The 20,477-nt window shown below is 38.0% G+C and overlaps 2 protein-coding genes across 11 annotated transcripts in view; both read right to left on the reverse strand.

The window, feature by feature from the left end:
* Window positions 1-12,474, reverse strand: part of zgc:91999 — a 32,494-nt gene extending 20,020 nt beyond the window's left edge. For 3 of the 5 annotated variants that reach the window (XM_087308456.1, XM_087308457.1, XM_087308458.1), the window contains exons 1-3: window positions 12,370-12,474; window positions 5,714-5,782; window positions 3,522-3,678 (exon numbers count right to left, since the gene is read on the reverse strand). In XM_087308456.1, coding sequence (XP_087164582.1) covers window positions 3,522-3,678; window positions 5,714-5,770 — 214 coding nt within the window. In that variant the 5' untranslated portion in view covers window positions 5,771-5,782; window positions 12,370-12,474. 5 annotated transcript variants of the gene reach the window in all.
* A 1,564-nt stretch (window positions 12,475-14,038) lies between these two features.
* Window positions 14,039-20,477, reverse strand: part of LOC101884567 (SH3 and multiple ankyrin repeat domains protein 1) — a 146,770-nt gene continuing 140,331 nt past the window's right edge. For 4 of the 6 annotated variants that reach the window (XM_087309963.1, XM_087309964.1, XM_087309966.1 and 1 more), the window contains 2 exons: window positions 19,237-20,340; window positions 14,039-15,999 (listed from right to left, as the gene is read on the reverse strand). In XM_087309963.1, the coding sequence (XP_087166089.1) occupies window positions 15,918-15,999; window positions 19,237-20,340 (1,186 nt within the window). In that variant the 3' untranslated portion in view covers window positions 14,039-15,917. Of the gene's footprint in view, window positions 16,000-16,681; window positions 20,341-20,477 lie in introns of those variants that run through there. The other 2 variants (XM_087309968.1, XM_087309965.1) reach the window with 2 other exon arrangements.

The raw sequence follows: 20,477 nt of genomic DNA on the forward strand, positions 1-20,477 counted from the left end.
AACTGTCCAATTAAATTGTTAAAATAAAGTAGAAGTAGATCGGTTTGACTGTACAAGGGAAAAACCTTCACACTGCCTGTGCTAAATCATTTGTCGTCGGTACGCAGAGGGGTGATCTGCTCTCGGGCTGCAGGTGGGAGAGGCTGCTGTACGAGGACTGACTGGGCCGCCTGTCAGTGCTGTGAGGCGGGGGAGGGGCCAGCGGCATCACACGCAGCTCGTTGAGAAGAGAAGGGACGGTACAGTATGGAAAAATGACAGTCTAAAAAAATCTCCAATAACACACAAAAAAGTCGCTAGGGGGGTCTGAAAAGTCGCTAAATCTAGTGACAAAGTCGCTAAGTTGACAACATTGGCGGCAAGCAATCAGAATGAAGTAGTCCACCGCTTGAGAGGTGTTCAGAGAACACAGACGTGTGAACTTTGGTTCCGACCACAGTTGTTCCCAACAGTTTATTGAAAATCGCGACGACGCGGGGCCCCCCAATCACGCAGGGCCCCCCCCGCGGTGCGTGCCCTGCGGGCCCGTCCGCTACGCCACTGCCCGCCCTTCAGTAGGCGAGCGACAACACCGCTCTTCAGTACGCGCGCATCCGCTCTGCACTCTGCCCCCTCCCCCCCCCCCCCCCCCCCTTCAAAAAATTTATTCTGCACATGCCCTTTGAACGGTCTCTGCACGGGCCTGCATGACATATTTTATTCCTTCACGTACCGCTAGAAGGAAGCCTGTGTACACTAGTGGTACCACAGTTTGAGAACCACTGGCCTAGTTCAATTATTTGTTGCATTGTATTGCCAGGGATGTATAGTAACGAAGTAGAACTACTACTACTGCACTTAAGTACTAAAAGGCAGTATCTGTACTCTGCTGGAGTATTGTTTTTTCTCCTACTTTCACTTTTACTTCAGTGCATATTTTCGATGAGTTTAATACTTTTACTCCAATGGATTTTTTATGTGCTGCATCGTTACTCGTTCCTAAGGGTATCAAAATTATCGATATCGGTTCAGCAATAGATCATAACTGGTTATTACTGTCATGATTACCAGTAATCGCTAACCACCAGAGGTCGCTGGAAAACATTTACACTCCTTGAACTACATATCTGCCATGCTATGGACTACAACACCCAGTCAGGCCACACACACACACAACCGGTTCAAGATCCAGACTGATTAAACTCTCACAGCTGAAGCCACTCACACAGTGATTATTTGGACTATTTAAACCCCTCTGTTCCACACACATGTGGCTGAGTATTGTTAAGCTGTTGCTGTCCTTACGTAAGCGTTTTTCCTTGTTTCCTGTTGCCTGTGTTTTTGACTTTTGGACTGAATATCGTGTTTTGACCCTTTTCTGCCTGCCCTGAACCTTTTGCCTGTTTTATTGGATTTGCTTCTGGATTGCCTACTACACTGTTTATACTGGTATTTGACCCTTGCCTGATTGACCATTCTTATAATAAAGCTGCATTTGGAAATACCCCGGTTTGCACAGCATCCCTTTCACAACAATTACGTACTGATGTCATTTATCTCCTATGCGTGATGTCGCAGTAGAATACTATGGAGGGCGAGTAAATAACGCTCTTACAACAATGAAGGGGGCACAGCACATGAGCCGCTATTTCACTACTACAGAGAAATGCTGTAAAACTACTGTACATCTCCCTTTGGACATGTGACCCGCTGGCCTGTTTGTGAGGTAACTTCTCCTCTCCTCTTGGCTGTTAAAGTGATACTTGTGGATCCAGACATGAGCGTGCCTGAGGTGCAAGTTTTCTCCACTGTGTTTATTATGGATAATCTGTGATAACCGCGTATTATGTGCATACAGAGTGTAACCGCGGCTGTTCTCCCCGCCATCGGTGAACAGCGCTTTCATTTCTAAAGCCGATCGCAGCCCTTTCTGTTGAGCAGATGAATACAATAACCAATCATAGGGATGTAGGACCTCGCCTGTCAGCACTTAAAAAGCAAGCAGGATCATATTTACATGAGTTTATTTGCTGTAAATGCTCATGCTGTCTTCTGTGCATGTGTTGGAGTTTTGTTTGATACATTCAAGAAGAGTGTTTTCTTTGAGCAGGTCAAATTAAGGGTACAGTTCATGTGTCTTAGTGCTGTATTTAAGAACAAAATAGTTTTATAAATAATATATCAATATATTTATAGATTTTAATAAAATAAAATTCTTGTGTTGTAAAGAAAAATTCTAATTATGTATGGAAAGCATCGTCGATGCATCATGATATCAAATTGAACCGAATTGATGGCAAGATAATCATAACCGAACCAAACCGAACCTCGTTACAATTACAGACCTCTTTCTTGGCTGCTGCATGGAGGCGCCATAGTGACCAGCGTCTTCCGGTAGAATGTTTAGAACTTCCATTTACAGCGTTTACAACCGGTAATTTGCCATCCAAAAATGGGTCAATAGCATTTTGAGAGGATTACGGAGTGTTTTTGTGACCCACAACTCTGAAAGGTGTGTGTTAAAGCTGTTATAATCTGTCAGATCTGTGGTTCAAGCTTGAGAGAAAAACAGTATCGTAAGCCATGTTTCTTTTTGCTCTGCTTAATCACGTGCCCCCAAAAAACGATATTTAAAATAAACAAAACAATTTGATGTCTTTTGACTGCTTTCTTTAATAACTACATCACACAATACCTGTACTTTTACTTCAGTACTTGAGTAGTAAATTTTGAAATTAACTACTTGCAATACTTAAGTACAAAAATGTTTAATACTTCAGTACTTCCACTTAAGTATGGTGTTTAAAGAGCACTTCAACTTCTACTCATGTCCTTTTTTGATAGAGCACTTGTACTTTTGCTTAAGTCTGGGTCTCTAGTACTTTATACATCTCTGCATATCGCTTTCTCACTACAAATTCATCAGCTACAGAGTTCGTTTCAATCGAGCTGAGACCACCTCATTCAGGCGATCTCAGGCCGGTTGATTTGGCATGGATACAAGGACGATTGCAGTATTCACATATGCACATATGACTGTGCTAACTGGGCAAACGAGACAGGTTCCGAAACAAACGTCTGGGTGTGAAAGCCCCCCAAGACTGTATTTGCACACAATTGGCAGTCACAGCCATATTAAACTAGTGACAAGGCAGCACCGATCGGGCAAGTAATGGTGATGTATACTGTCCCGAGTGTCTCACAAGTTGGCCCCGGGCCATCGGACAGTCCTTATTGTCAAACCTTGCAGGTTTACTGCTCCGAAATATTTAAAAAAAAATTCTTAAAGTAAAATATATTGTGTTCAATGTGGTTAAAAAAAAGTATTTAAAAAGAGCTTATTTTAGAGCTGTAATCACAATACCGTGATATTTTTATCCAAGGTTATCATACCATCAGAATCTTAAATCGGCCCATGTCCAATCAGCACCATGCTCCAATGTCCAATCAGCACCATGCTCCACTATCTGAGCAACAGCAAAGAGCTACTCTGTGTTAAAACCCAATCATTTACAGCTGAATGTGAGTAATAGTGCGCTCACGAGTCTCAGTGATGGACTTCCACTTGTCGCTCCATTCGGTCAGCTGTCGGGCGTACTGTCGCTCCACATGAGCCCGGTCCTTCATACACGCTATGATGTCTTTACAAGCCTGGTACGACTCTGATGTCCTCTGCACTGTCCGGACATAATTTATTGGCTAAGAGATGAAAAAAAAAAAAAAAAAGATTTAGAAACTAGAAAGAGAGGGTATGATAAAACAGTCTACAGTGAATTGGGTCCAGTATTTCTGCTGTACAGTGAGAATCTGCTTTGCAAGTGTTTAATATTTAAAACAAGAACAGGTAAAATTAGGTTAAGTTAAAATATTATTTTGTGAAAAATGTCTTGCTACCAGAAATGAATATGAACAGCAACTCTGATGTTGGGGCTGAAATCAGGATTGATAATAATTGTAAATGTGGCGATATGAGTTACTGAAAGGGGAAATATATATATATATATATATATATATATATATATATATATATATATATATATATATATATATATATATATATATATATGCGACATATATATTTATATATATATATATATATTTATATATATACTGTATGTATGTATGCATGTATGTATGTATATATATGTGTGTGTGTGTGTGTGTGTGTGTAAATATATATATATATATATATATATATATATATATATATATATATATATATATATATATATATATATATATATATATATATATATATATATATATATATATATATATATATATATATATATGTACTAGTATCTTGAACAAAATCTAGTCAAATATTCTGTACTGTCATCATGGCAAAGATAAAAAAAAATCAGTTATTAGAAATGAGTTATTAAAACTATTATGATTAGAAATGTGCTGAAAAATCTTTGCTCTAATAAACAGAAATTGGGGGAAAATATACAGGGAGGATAATAATTCTGACTTCAACTGTACTATTTGGTATTAATATTATTGGGACTTCTTATTAAACAAGTAACATTTGAGAAATAAAAATAGATACAGGTTAAAATATGTAAATTCTGAAATATTTCATCATCATAAATAGCTAAATAGGTTATAATATTAATAATATTCTATTGTACAACCAAAATACATACAGTATAATTCAACAGTATTTGTTTTTCCTACTATAGAACCAACTGATGGTGAGTAAATAGTGAGTACATTTTCATTTTTTGGGTGAATCATCACTTTAATAGACAATTTAGTCTTTTATTACTATTGTATTAAATACTCCTATTTATTCCTAATTATTTCTATTGTTTAGTATTATTTTACACATTATTTTATGTGGTGCCACCTCTGAGCCACTGCAGGCTACACAGAAAGCTCGCCATGTTCAGAGTTCTCACCATGCAGAAGCCATTCAGTAATATTTCCTACAGTAAATCCGGGTGAAGTCAAAATTATTTACCCTCCTGTGAATTTTTTTCTTTATAAATATTTACCAAATGTTTTTAATTTTAGTAAAAAAATTTTATTAAGCCATTTTAAAGTCAATATTATTAGCTCACTTAAGCAATACATATTTTTCGATTATCTACAGAACAAACCATCGTTATACACTGACTTGCCTAATTACCCTAACTAACCTAGCTAACCCTAATCAAGCCTTTAAATGTCACTTTAAGCTGTTTACTACTACCTTGATTAATTAATTCATTCATTTTCTTGTCGGCTTAATCCTTTTATATTAATCCAAGGTGGCCACAGCGGAATGAACCGCCAACTTATCCAGCAAGTTTTTACACAGCGGATGCCCTTCCAGCCGCAACCCATCTCTGGGAAACATCCACACACACACATTCACACACACACACACACACTTATACACTACGGACAATTTAGCCTACCCAATTCACCTGTACGCCAACTGAGCCAAGGTTCGACCCAGCAACTTTCTTGCTGTGAGGCGACAGCACTACCTACTGCGCCACTGCCTTACCACCTTGAATAATATCTAGTCAAATATTATGTGCTGTCATAATAGCAAAGATAGAAGAAATCAGTAATTAAAACTATTACGCTTAGAAAATCTTTCGTTTAAACAGAAATTGAGGAAAACGATATACAGGGGGGCTAATAAATCTGGCTTCGACTGTTTATCAAAACTTAATATCTGCATTGCTAACTGCTAAGACACCACTAAGAGAGATTTTCTCACAGTTTTCATTTTTCTTACCATCCAGAAGCTGGTTTTGTTGATGTCCTCAGGTGGGCCTGTTGGAGGATCCGCCATGATCACAGACGGCTGAACAGGAAAACAAAACAAAACAGTTGAATGCATGTGTGTGGAAAGTGCATACTTCATGTTCTGGAGTATGAATACAGTATAGAATAGCAGAAGCCTCAATATCCCACTGGCCCAGTTTCCTGCTTGTTGCACCAGCCTGGAGGCCACTGTTGCCCTACTTTTGTTTCATTCGCCTCTAACTATCGTTCTTGACACATCAGGTGACATTTATTCAGGGGCATCTGGGTTTGTTTGCTCATTTGTTTCCACAATCATGGCAAACAGACGCCTGCTCGGCTGCAGCGTTTCACAGGCTTCTCAACCTTCTGCACGTTTGCGTTTCCCCGGGTCTGTTGTTCATGTTGTCTGTTGTTGATGTTTTCATCAGTTTGTTTTGACATGTTGCTAAATGAATTACATGCTGCTGCTACAAGTGTTCAGCAATAGTAATGCATGCTTGTACTGATGCTCTTTAAAAAGATACGTTTACCTGACTTTCATTCATTTTCCTTTATTCAGCCAATAACTTCACACACTTAAGAGATAAATATTATAGTTATCACTGGGAATGCTTAATTGTATGATATTTGTAAATGAATGAATATATTCACTATGTGAAAGTCCATAGATTATGGCTCCATGAACAGTTATGAAGAAATTTCCCATAATTATTTTGATGTTATGAATTCATTTAGAATATTGGCTTGTATTGCTTTGCTTTAAAGGTGAAAAAATGTCTGCAAAGTGAGCATCAGAATGGAGAAGAAGGGTGATTTAAGTGACTTTGCATTTGACATGATTGCTGATGATCTGAGTATTTCAGAAACTGCTGATCTACTGGGATTTTCACGCATAAAATATCCAGTGAGCGGCAGTTCTGTGAGCGCAAATGCCTTGTTGAGGCCAGAAGAGAATGGCCAGACTGGTTCCAGCTGATAGAAAGGCAACAGTGACTCAAATAAGCACTCGATACAACCGAGGTCTGTAGAAGAGCATCTCTGAACACACAACACTTCCAACCTTGAGCCAGATGGGCTACAGCAGCAGAAGACCACACCGGGTGCCACTCCTGTCAGCTAAGAACAGGAAACTGAGGCTACAATTCACACAGGCTCACCAAAACTGGACAATAGAAGATTGGAGAAACGTTGCCTGCTCTGATGAGTCTCCATTTCTGCTGCCACATTCGGATGGTCGGGTCAGAATTTGGCATCAACAACATGAAAGCATGGATCCATCTTGCCTTGTATCAACGGTTTAGGCTGGCGGTGATGTAATGGTGTGGGGGAGATTTTCGTGGCACACTTCGGTCCCATTAGTACCAATTGAGCCTACCTGAGTATTGTTTCTGACCAAGTCCATCCCTTTATGACCACAGTGTCACGCCATGTCATAAAGCGTGAATCATCTCAGACTGGTTTCTTAAACATGGCAATGAGTTCACTGTACTCATATGTCCTCCACAGTCACCATATCTCAATCCAATAGAGCTCCTTTGGGATGTGGTGGAATGGGAGATTGGCATCATGGACGTGCAGCCGACAAATCTGCAGCAACTGCGTGATGCTATCATGTCAATATGGAGCAAAATCTCTAAGGAATATTTCCAGTATCTTGTTGAATCTCTGCCACGAAGGATTGAAGCAGTTCTGAAGGCAAAAGGGGGTGTAACCTGGTACTACTAAGGTGTACCTAATAAAGTGGCCAGTAAGTGTACAGTATATTCAAGTATACTGTATAAAAAAATTAAAACAAAGGCCTAATGTGCAATTTCATTAAAATGTATAATGTCTTGTTTTCTTTTCTGAAAACCTGGATAGGCATTTATTTTTGGGTATTATTATTATTATTGCATATTGTATTAATAATTGACAAGTTTATTTGGCCTGTGTGTTTTTAAATGACTATGTTATCAATTATAAATGCATAATTGCTTTTAAATCCTGTAGTTGTGATAGGCAATAGGTAATGTACTGCTTTAAATACTCAATGCTAAACTTACAATGTCCAAATTCGGGGTTTTCTTCTCCTATAAAATGTAGCATTTCCAAACCCCTAAAACACTGTTTGCATGTATTACAGATGTACACAGAAATACAGGGTATAAAATCACCCAGCAACAGGACTCAATATAGTAAACGGAGAGCAACAATCCCTATGGTCTACTTGATAAAAATACTTACTGAGTCTATAAAACTGGTCCACAAATCACTGCAGCTTGACTGGATAATTCAAATTAAGAAAAGACCTAAATAGGCTTGAGGGCTGTTAATGTGAGGTAATTTCATATGACATACTGTACATACAATCACAAAAAATAGGTCACACTTTACTTTGATGGTCCGTTTGTTGAATTTTAGTTGCATTTTTCTCATTAGATTATAAGTAGACTGTTAGTTTGGGGTTAGTGTAAGTTGACATGTACTTAAAGTTTCTTATAGTCAGTTAAATGTCTGAAGGAGCAGCATCAACAGGTGTTAAGCAGACAGTCTACTAATGAGTAATTCTTCAACTACGGGCACTTTGTCCTTTGATTATATATGCAAAAATATATACAGTTTCATTTTAAATTCCTTTTTCTTTGTCAAACTAACAATAAAACCTACTTTTAAACAAATTACTAGCTTTCTGTTATATATTTTTCATACTATTCAACCTCCTTTTAGGTGTCAAAATTACAGATTTCACCTTGTCACATGCCCAGAGTTTAAAACATCAACAATGAAACTAACATTTTATTTCAATCTTTTTTATTGGTCTTTTGTATGACAATACAAATTAAATATCGAAAGGTATACAGTAATGTATTTTCTATTATTAATCCCACCCCCTAGCCTCTCATTCATTAACTTAACACAACAATAAATACATAAATACCAATTTAAGAAAATTATATACATACGAATAACTGGATACAGATGGAAAAAATAATAATAATTTAAATAATAATGGCGAGGCAGTGGCGCAGTAGGTAGTGCTTTCGCCTCACAGCAAGGTCGCTGGCTCAAACCTCGGCTTAGTTGGCGTTTCTGTGTGGAGTTTGCATGTTCTCCCTGCCTTCGCGTGGGTTTCCTCCAGGTGCTCCGGTTTCCCCCACAGTCCAAAGACATGCTGTACAGGTGAATTGGGTAGGCTAAATTGTCTTTAGTGTATGAGTGTGTGTGAATGTGTGTGTGGATGTTTCCCAGTGATGGGAGCACCTGGAGGAAACCCACGCCAAAACAGGGAGAACATGCAAACTCCATTCAGAAATGAAAACTGACCCAGCCGGGACTTGAACCAGAGACCTTCTTGCTGTGAGGCGACAGTGCTAACCACTGAGCCACCGTGTCACTTCTAGTCATTTTTTTTAAATTGCTTGTTAAAGTTTACTCTAAGTTTGTCAAATGTTTCTAAAACATATGATTCAGTTTATGAATGCCTTCATGATCTCTATTGAATGTGATCAACGTGTGAATTTGCGGAGCTCAGTAAAGTCTGACAGATAAAAAAGGTTCTGGCTGTAATCCAGAGCATGCAACTGTCCATGTGAATCAGTCTGGGATTTACTGCATGCATGACTGCAACTGGACACCGTCAGCAATGTTGATAAACATCTCTGAAATGTGCTGACATAATCAATGCCTTAAGCAAAAAGACATCCAAAAACTAAGCAAACTAGCTGATTAACAGAGCACCAAAATAATGAATGGACGTCGCTGCATCTTCATGTGTTAATTTAAGGGCGTGTCTCTCTCTCTCTGTGTGTGTGTGTGGATACAGGAATCTGGGATCAGAAATAGCATTCACCCCTCCCTAGAATTCCAGCCATGCGACTCCAAATAAACAAGAGCTGGTAGGTCATCTTACATGCACACGCTCTGCAAAATACATCCACAACAGACTTCATTTCTACAGGAGCGATATTTGCCCTCAGGAGTCATTTTCTATTAATGAGCCCATATGTCATTCTAATAAGACGCCAATTGTGTCAAATTAAATACATTCAATAAAAATGATCACTGCTTAGTGTGCTGTAAACCAAAGACGTATCTAAAATAAAACATTAAGACAGCAGGGACAGATTAAAAATACAAGGAATTCACTATAAACATGTCAAATATTTACATGAGTTCCTGACTGCAAACTCAGGACAGAACACTTGACACAAACAGGGGAATCACAGTTGCATATCAAATACAGGGTTTCTGCAGGTTTCACCAAATCAAATACATTTTAGGACCATTTTAAGACCATTATTATTATATATTTTAGACTTGTTTGGGGATAAACACTAAGGATTTTTGGTAATAGACCTATGGTGTTTGTAAAAAAAATAAATAAAATCTAATGTAGTTATTGCTTAATCACATATTTTAATGTATTAAAACAAGAAAACTTTAATTGTATACACTTTTTTCAACATGTTTCTTTTTTTTAACAACAAGTTCAACATTGTTAAAAGTATATTTATTATGAAGTAAGTGAAATATATCTGTGTGCTTTTGGTCCTGATTAAAGTATAACTCCTATTCAATCTAATGCGTTTGTTACAAAACCTTAAGTTTCATGTCTATTTACAAATATTATGTCCACTCATACTTTCTTCTGTAAATATTTTTTGTGTAAATGGAATATATATATTGCTGTTATTATCATGAGGAATTGTGTAATTGTTTTTTTGTTCTAGGGAGTTTAATAAAACAAATTTGCTGTAAAATGTCTAACAGCTGTTGTGGAATAAACACCTTCTTATATATATATATATATATATATATATATATATATATATATATATATATATATATATATATATATATATATATATATATATATATATATATATATATACATACATACAGTTGAAGTCAGAATTATTAGCACCCCTTTTTTCCCCCAATTTCTGATTAAGGGAGAGCAGTTTTTTTTAATCACATTTCTAAACATAATATTATTAATAACTCATCTCTAATAACTGATTTATTTTATCTTTGCTATGATGACAGTAAATAATATTAGACTAGATATTTTTCAAGACACTTCTTTAAAGCTTAAAGTGACATTTAAAGGCTTAACTAGGTTAATTAGGTTAACTAGGCAGGTTATGGTAATTAGGCAAGTTAACAATGATTTATTCTGTAGACAATCAGGAAAAAAAAAACAGCTTAAAGGGGCTAATAATTTTGGCCTTAAATTGGTGTTTAAAAAATTAAAAACTGCTTTAAATCTAGCCGAAATAAAACAAATAGGATTTTTTCCAGAAGAAAAAATATGATCAGACATACTGTGAAAATTTCCTTGCTCTGTTAAAAATAATTAGGGAAATATTTAAAAAAATATATATACATAAAAAATTCTATATATTATAAAATTATAAAAATTTATAAATATAAATGTAAATATAAACATTATTTAGATAGATTGTTGGTGATTGGATGGGTTTCAGTCCGATTGGGTAGCATTACTTTGACAACTATTAAAATTAAGGATTTAAGACCAACAACAAAATATTTTCTCTAGGCCTAAATTTTATATATATATATATATATATATATATATATATATATATATATATATATATATATATATATATATATATATATATATATATATATATTTTTTTTTTTTTTTTTATTTATTTATTTTTTTTTATTTAAGTCATTTTAAGACTTTTTAAGACCCCACAGATACCCTGTAAATAAGACAAAACTATATATTCAAACATCACATTTAAATCACCTATTAAATTAATAATAAGAATTCAGTATTGATGTTACAGTGCAAAACTATAAAAACAACATAATGACAGCACTAAAAAAGCCATTTAGAAGACTAAACACACTTTTTTTCATGTAAAGCTTTTTACTTTTGCGTAGCAAAGTTTAACAAGTAAAATTCAGACAATACTAATAACAAAATCCTATTTTCCTGAGGTTGTAAAGTTGCAATAATTCACAGTCAACAAATTAGTGTGCATTTACAACTGAGAAGTTGATGTGACATGCATCTGACGGAAACTATTTGGTCACACTTTATTTTGATGGTTCGTTTGTTGCATTTAAGATACATTGCATTTTTATGTCAACTAATTCTCATTGGATTATAAACAGACTGTTAGGTTGGGGTTATGCTTAGTGCAAGTTGACATTTTCTAGCAAAGTTTCTTATATTCAGTTAAATGCCTGTTGAAGAAGCAGCATCATAAAATGTTAAGCAGACAGTCTACTAATACTCAAATGGACCATCAAAATATAGTCTCGCCAACTGTTTTGCATTATTTTATTTATATATATAATACAAGCACTTGTATATATACAAGCACATACTGGAGGAATAAAATAAGTGTTTTGTCCAAAAGTGTACAATTTACTATAAAAAGCAAACGGTAAATGTGAATAGCAAATACAATGACCAAAATATATTTTCTTATTAGTAGTAACTTGTGCAGGACTTTATTTTAAGGTTTTGCATGTACAAAACTAAGCTCAACAAACCCAACTTAAACCTATTTATTTACCTTATATGATCAGTAATTTCTTATAAAATGCACAATCTGTTGAATAAAGTGCACACAAATCTACCCTTAAACAGTACAGTCGACTTAAACTGGAAAAAGTAAATCTGACCTCTCAGTCCAAGACTTTTTTTCTTACGTTCTTTGTCCTCCTTCAGTTTCCTTCACTTCTCTTCCATATCTGTCCGTCTCTCGCTGTCTGTGTGACGTTCAGTCCAGTGCAGCTGTCGCTGAGGTGCATATGTACATGCAAGTGTGTATTCCTCCTCACACACATATAGACACACACACATTCTCTCTCATCTCAGTGCAAATGAGTTGTCAGGTGTGAAATTTAAGTGTGTTGTAGAATGTGAGAGTTATTTCAGCTCTCTGCCAATCACATCTTACAGTGAAAACTGCCAACATGTGAAGCAATTAGTGTGTTTACAGCTCAAAGGCGATCACAGCGGCATCAAAAAGGTTTGAAAGAGGTTAAGCACTTACTGTACCTAAGCATATAACACTGCTTGAGTGCATGTTGAGGATTGTTTAATATCAGAGTTCATCACCTCGGCAACAGAAACAGTGTCATGTGATCTCTACAGCATCATATTTGGCTGAACAAGACCTGTGGGAATCAAGGAATAGTTCATCCTAAAATAAAAGAGTAATTATTCACTCACCCTAATGGCTGATTCGTCAGTAGAGCAATGGTTGAACACACAGTTAAAAAGCATACGGTGAAATCAAACTGAAAAAATAAATAATATATAATAATAAAAATATAATAATAATAATAATAATAATAATAATAATAAATAATAATCATAATAATAATAATAATAATAATAATAATAATAATTTAATGTAAAGAATAAACTCAAAGCACAGTGAAAACAGACTGAAAAAAAGAATAAATTGAGAATAAACTCAACAAATACAGTAAAAACAGACTGAAATATGAAGAAAAAAAGAATATATTAAGAATAAACTTAACAAATACAGTAAACACAGACTGAAAAAACAAATAAAGTAGAATAAACTGGGAATAAACTTAACAAATACAGTGAAAACAGACTGAAAAAATAAATAAAGAAGAATAAATTCAGTACAAGCTCAACAAATACAGTAAAAACAATGAAAAAATTAGGAAAGATGAATAAATTAAGTATAAACTCAACAAATACAGAGAAAACAGACTGAAGAAATAAAGAAAGAAGAATAAACTCAACAAATACAGTGAAAACAGACTGAAAAAATGAGGAAAGGCGAATAAATAAAAAATAAACTCAACAAATACAGAGAAAACAGACTAAATAAATAAATAAAGAAGAATAAACTCAACAAATACAGAGAAAACAGACTGAAAAAAATAAACAAAGAAGTATAAACTCAACAAATACAGTAAAAACAGACTGAAAAAATAAATAAAGAAGAATAAACTCAACAAATACAGAGAAAACAGACTGAAAAAAATAAACAAAGAAGTATAAACTCAACAAATACAGTAAAAACAGACTGAAAAAATAAAGAAAGAAGAATAAACTCAACAAATACAGTAAAAACAGACTGAAAAAATGAAGAAAGGTGAAGAAATTAAGTATAAACTCAATAAATACAGTAAAAACAGGCTGAAAAAATAAACAAAGAAGAATAAACTTAATAAATACAGTAAAAACAGACTGAAGAAATGAATAAAGAACGTTTAGTCAGGAATTAATTGAGAATAAACCCAACAAATCGAGTGAAAACAGATAAAAAAATTAAAAGAAATCAGTCAAGAAATAATTGAGAATAAATTCAACAAGAGAATAATTTATTCAAACCTCTTAAGCAGAGCTTATGTATCATCATATTCATCAATTATTGTACAGAACAATAGAAATATCTGATATTTATATATATATATATATATATATACTTTAATTCTGCATACATTTCCACACACACACACACACACACTTGCACACGCACACGCACACACACACGCACACACACACATATACTGTATATATATATTTTCTTTGTTCCTATATCCTTAAATATATTTTCAAATGAAATGGAGTTACGCTTTACTCCTATAAAACAACCACCACCGCCATAACAAAACACACACATGCACACACACACACACACATTGAGTGCGTATTAGTGTGCAGGTGTGTGTGTGTTTGTATAGCATAACAAGAGCGCACTTAAGCAATATAAACGATGGGTTCTTTCATTGTGTTCTGATCTTTGGAAGACTGATTCTGCTTACGGTATTAAAACACTTACATACTTAATCATTACATGGTTATTATTGTTATTATGATGGCGTCTTTTTAGAGCTTTTACAGCTTAAAGTCACAACCCAAGCTCATTCTGAAAACGTAGTCCCGCAGACGTTTCTGGAGACAGGGGAATACGTCCTGGGGGGTACGTACGGCCGCGTTTTTTTTTTTCAATCGAACGCTGCGGGGCGGTGTAACGCTGTTCCCTTTCGCGATTGCCTTACCTCCTTGTGGAGGGCTTCCCCGCTGCAACCCGTTTGTCCACTCAGCTCAGTGTGTACGTCGGCAGGCTCGAGATGCAGAGAAGGGTCGAGGGGTCAACCGGTTTCGAGTCCTAGGAAGAGCAGCTCCAGCAATCACGTAAGACAAAAACAGAATCCCAAATATTAAGTGAACGAATTTCGTGACAGGGTGAGAACGCGGTGAAATCCGAAAACGCGGTGGAATAAAAAAAATCAGGGCTTTTCTTTTTTTGGACGGCTTTTGTGAACTGTTGCTCGGGTTTAGGGAAGCGAGCGGACGGGCGGGTCGATCGGTAAAATTGGTTGGGTTCAGGGAAGGAGGAGGGCGAGTCGGCCGATTGGCCGGTCGCGCAGTCAATCATCTGGTCAGTCGGACAGCGGCCTCCGGCGGCTTCACGCAAGGTTCGCGCCCGCGAGAGACGTCTGAGGTGCGAAAAAGCGTGCAACAGCGACCTCATTGGCGAAAACAAAAACTGCAGCCGTACGTACCCGCCGGGACATATTCCGCGGTCTCCAGAAACGTCCGCGGGACTACGTTTCCACAATGAGCCTGGGTTGTAAAGTCAACATGAAGCAGTCGGTGGCCCATTTCGCTTTCTTGTGCAATACATTCAATGATTAAAAAATAAATAAAACGTAAGGCAGGGCGCAAGTTTTCAGTGTTTTACAAACTGATTGGATGGATAAATATGACATTTTTATATGTTCCTGGAAAAGACACACTATTAAAAAGTAAATGGGGTCCACTCTGGCTGCATGTTGACTTTAATCATCATATTTTCAGATGAATTAAAAAGCCTGCATGTCATGACGCTAAAATACTCACATTAGCCTCATTTGTATTAATATAATAATGTTACTAAAAGTCATTACACCTTTTGATCTCGTCACCCCCCCAAAAAAAAAAATCAATGAAAGAAGTACATTCTCTCTGTCTGTCTCTGATTGGCTGAAGTCGTTTTTGCCCATCTTGACGACAAACACGCTCAGGATGACTTTAGCGTTCGATCTGCGAGAGTGTTCAAGTATTTCATAGCACTTCTCCATCGCAATCATGCCCATCTCTGTCCTTCAGTGGAAGTCTTTCCCCTTGATCCCGAGCGCTTTTGTCTAACCCCATTGTCTCTTTCTATCCTCTAACTGGTCCTCCCTAATACTCTCTTCTAGCTCTGAGTTGCCTCATCTCTCATGCGTTCGTTCTGCCCTTCAGAAGAAACAGTGGAGACAGAGAAAGCAGAGGAGAGCCTAGAAAACATGGAAGGGTGGGGGGAAAGGAAAAGAAAAGAAAGGAGGCAGAGCATGAGGTAAGAAAGGAAAGTGCTTGATAAACTGATCATCTACAGACTAAGATGAAGAATTTGGCATTCAAAAAGCAATTAAAGTTACGTAAGTGTGCAGTATGTAATTATAGGGCACGTAGCAGTCGTGCAATTTCAAAGAAATGCCATGGCTAACTGGAGGAATGAGCTGGAGTTCAATTGATTGGATGGATTTTTGTGGTCTTAAATGGCGTGTGAAAAATCATAATTTGGTGCGTTTATGTTATTCGCTTGTAGTCAAAGGTTTGGACACATTTGACTGAGTTTTTGCTTTTCGTGACCTTTTAATAGAAACACATCTGCTTGTTTTAGATTTCTAAATACTGAAAGAAAATGGTTGAGCATCCCGTGATACACCTCTTAAGATTAGTCAGAATTTAACAATTAAAATTGTCATGCTTTACCAAAGTCCCTTTAAGGCAAGTCATTTCACTCGGCCGCCATCTTTGAAACACCTCTCGGGCAGTACGCTCGGGCATTCTGTCTGAGTGGGGAAACATTAAATTCTCAAAACTGTTTGCCAAACTTATTATTGAATTTCATATTAAGATTCATTACTAAAATTAAATAAGAACTGTCCCTTTAGTTTAATTTCATTCATTCATTCATTTTCTTTTCGGCTTAATCTCTTTATTAATCTGGGGTCGCCACAGCGGAATGAACCGCCAACTTATCCAGCATATGTTTTTACGCAGCGGATGCCCTTCCAGCTGCAACCCATCTTTGGCAAACATCCATACACATTCATTCACACTCATACACTACGGACAATTTAGCCTACCCAATTCACCTGTACAGCATGTCTTTGGACTGTGGGGGAAACCGGAGAACCTGGAGGAAACTCACGCGAACGCAAGGAGAACATGCAAACTCCACACAGAAACGTCAACTGACCTAGCCGAGACTCAAACTAGCGACCTTTTTGCTGTGAGGCGACAGCACTACCTACTGCGCCACTGCGTTGCCTAGTTTACTTTCTAAACATGCAAATCGCAAAATCTGCAGTAGCTCACATCTGGTTCGAGCCCCTCCCTCAGAGTATCATCAGTCGATTGGCTCCTGTACTGGAAGACAGGCTTTATTCGCCATATAGTGATCGCTGATTGGCTTCTGTACTAGTAGGTGTGGCTTTATTAACTATAATGATGGTTACACTTTTCCCCATTCAAAAAGAAACGAGTGACACGTCTTGTGTATTCTAGAGCAGTGGTTTTTAAACTTTTTCTGCCGAGGGCCCCTTTGTGTAGGGTGAATTTTTTGGGGCCGACCCAAAAAATAAAAATGACGCAAAAAAAAAAAAAAAACCCTCGAAAGAAAACTTTACTAAAGACATTTTAAATTGTATTATTTACACTCGAGTGTGACGCGGCTGGGATGAGAATCAGCACCTCCAATTCCGAGTCCATGGTTCTCCACTGGAAAAAGGTGGTTTGCCATCTCCAGGTTGAAGGAAAGTCCTTACCCCAGGTAGAGGAGTTTAAGTATCTTGGGGTTTTGTTCACGAGTGAGGGAAGGATGGAACGTGAGATTGACAGGCGGATTGATGCAGCGGCAGCAGTAATGCAGACAATGTACCGGTCCGCTGTGGTAAAGAAAGAGCTAAGCCGAAAGGCAAAACTCTCGATTTAACGGTCAATCTACGTTCCTACTCTCACCTATGGTCATGAGCTTTGGATCATGACCGAAAGGACAAGATCTCAGATACAAGCGGCCGAAATGAGTTTCCTTTGAAGGTTGGCAGGGCGCACTCTTATGGATAGGGCGAGGAGCTCTGACACCCGGGAGGAGCTCAGAGTAGAGCCGCTGCTCCTCCACATTGAGAGAAGTAAGCTGAGGTGGCTCGGGCATCTGTTTCGGATGCCTCCTGGATGCCTACCTAGGAAGGTGTTCCAGGCATGTCCCACCGGAAGGAGGCCTCGGGGAAGACCCATGACACGCTGGAGGGACTATGTCTCTCGGCTGGTCTGGGAATGCCTCGGGATCCCCCTGGAGGAGGAAGTGTCTGGGGAGAGGGAAGTCTGGGGTTCTCTCCTAAGACTGCTGCCCCTGCGACCCGGCTCCGGAAAAGGGGCAGAAAATGAATGAATGTTTTCACGCTCTGGATTCACTTAATGTCAGCTGAGTTGACATGCTTTCAGTGCTTCAATCTATTGATCAAATCTTCAAGCACAGTGTTCACTGTGATCGGCTCTCAGTGGATTCCATCAAGCCATATTTTGTGTGTGAGTCGTCACAATTACACATGGACTGTGGACGAGGTGCAATGTTGCACCATGTCTTTAAAATGCTATTCGTTTTCTATGAGTGAAGGCAACACAGACAGGCGCACACTCTGCGGAGTTAAGTAAAAAGCTCCACACAGCTGCGGAGTTACGTAAACGAGATAAGAGTAAGTGAAAGGTAAACGCCGTCAGGTGCAGCAGACGAGCGCCAAAAGTCGCCAAAAATCGCCTGGCTGGCAGCGCTTATTCAATAAAAGTCCCTGTGCATAGCTGCGCTGAGCTTCTTTTCCTGCGTGCAAAAATGTGAACTGCATTCAAAAGACACAAGCATAAAGCTGAATATTTGTGGTACTTTTGAGCTCAAATAATAATAAAGAAATACATTAACCTTCAGAATGACGCGGTACACAAAATTAATCTAGGTGGGCCCATTGATTACCCCTCATCTAAAATTTCTTTGCAGCCCCACTAGCGCTATCTGGTGGCCCCCAGTTTGAAAACCACTGTTCTAGAGTCTTTGGCTTTACTATGTAACTTTGTAAAACATTCATAATAAAGAATGAGCAGATGTGTCCAAAACTTTGTCCAAAAAAGTCATGTAAAATAAATGTCTATGAAGTTCACAGTCGATGAAAAATGGGTTTGTGATCAAATGAAGTCTTCCTTACTTAGCTAAACCTCTTCTACTAAACACCATCTTAAGCATACAAAAACATTAAGGGCAGAATATTTAACTATTGTCGAGTAAAGCTGCAGGCAGAATTATCCATGCAGAGCTAGTTTTATGTATGAAATGGTGGCCCATTAAAAAAACAAATGTAAAAGGTGTTATTTTTAGTTTGGAAAAAGCTATTAATTTTCCCCCTCACTACTTTGTCTAGAATTTGCCTTCTGAAGTTTGTCTAATTCTACACTTCATTTTCTTCATCTTCCTATCTCACCTGTCTGTAAGTCTCTTAAGCGCACGCTCAATATTCATGCGGTGTCCGACCCGACTCACACCCAGATCCAGGAAGTCCTCTTTTGTCAGAGAAGGCAGATGAGAGCCGTCGATCTCATTGTCGAGAAAACGTTCCCGGTGCTCTGCCAGATTTAGGTAAGTCAGCCAATCAGCAACATCATATTTGCTCCAGTAGGGGAGGGGCTTTGACACAAAAGGTTGGTTGGGTGGAGGTGGAGTTAAGGGCGGGTAACCCATACAAGAAGGGGAGGATCCTCCGGACAGGAAATTGGTAGGCGAGAGAGAGCCAGAGACTAGCGTGGGGTTTTGAGGAACCACAGAGGATGGGAGTGAGAAAAGAGGAGAATTTGGAGGGAAAAAATGGTCTGAATATGGATGAGTGACTGCCAGTGGGGGTGTTAAAGGGGGCTGCATTTCATACGGAGTGCCGTAGAGTGATGTGGATGGAAAGAGAGGGAGTGAAGATGGACGTGGAGGTCCAGGTTGTACATGGTCCGAGCAGGAGATTAGGGGACTCGGAGCTCGGCGGCGCTGAGCGTATGAATGGGATTCAGCACGCCGCAGCTCTGGCCCAGAAAACTGGAATTCTGAAACTTTACCACGATATTTAGAGCGATGCTTTGGAGATAAAGGATAAGGCGAATAGGATGGAGAAAGGGGTGGATGGGGGACAGCAGAAGGAGAAAGCGGCGCATGAGAAAGAGATATCGGAGAAATGGGTGGATGAGGTAATGATGGAGGTGAGAGTGGTGCATGCGCCAGGGAAAGAGGAGAGAGTGGAGCATGGGGGAGTGATGGAGGGGATAAAATCCCATGAGGAAAAGAAATGGGGGAATTTGATGGTGTCCAGTCTTTGAGTGGAGGGGGAGCTGGGGTTGGGGTTAGAGGTAATGGGGTCGGGGTTAAAGCTGGGGTTAGAGATGTTAGAGGAAGTGGGGATGATGGTACAGGGTTTGGGTTGAGCGCCACATTGGGGCAGTTAGATGTTAAAGAGTTTGGGGGCATGTTTGGAGAGAAGGAGTGTTGGAGAGACTGTGCAGTAGCCGGGAGGAGAGGTGCGCAGCCAGAGGGATCACCTGGAAACCTGTGAAAAGGTAAATAAATGTGTGTAAACAACATAAGTATACAGTTTAAACCAAATTATCAATAAAAATATAAGAGTTGCTTGCCACTGAAAAGTTTGCCACGACATTGATAAAATAGTCTAATTGTGTATTAAAA

This window comes from Danio rerio, chromosome 24 (genome assembly GCF_052040795.2).
Source record: "Danio rerio strain M-AB ecotype USA chromosome 24, GRCz13ab, whole genome shotgun sequence".
In the NCBI taxonomy this organism is placed as follows: Eukaryota; Metazoa; Chordata; class Actinopteri; order Cypriniformes; family Danionidae; genus Danio; species Danio rerio.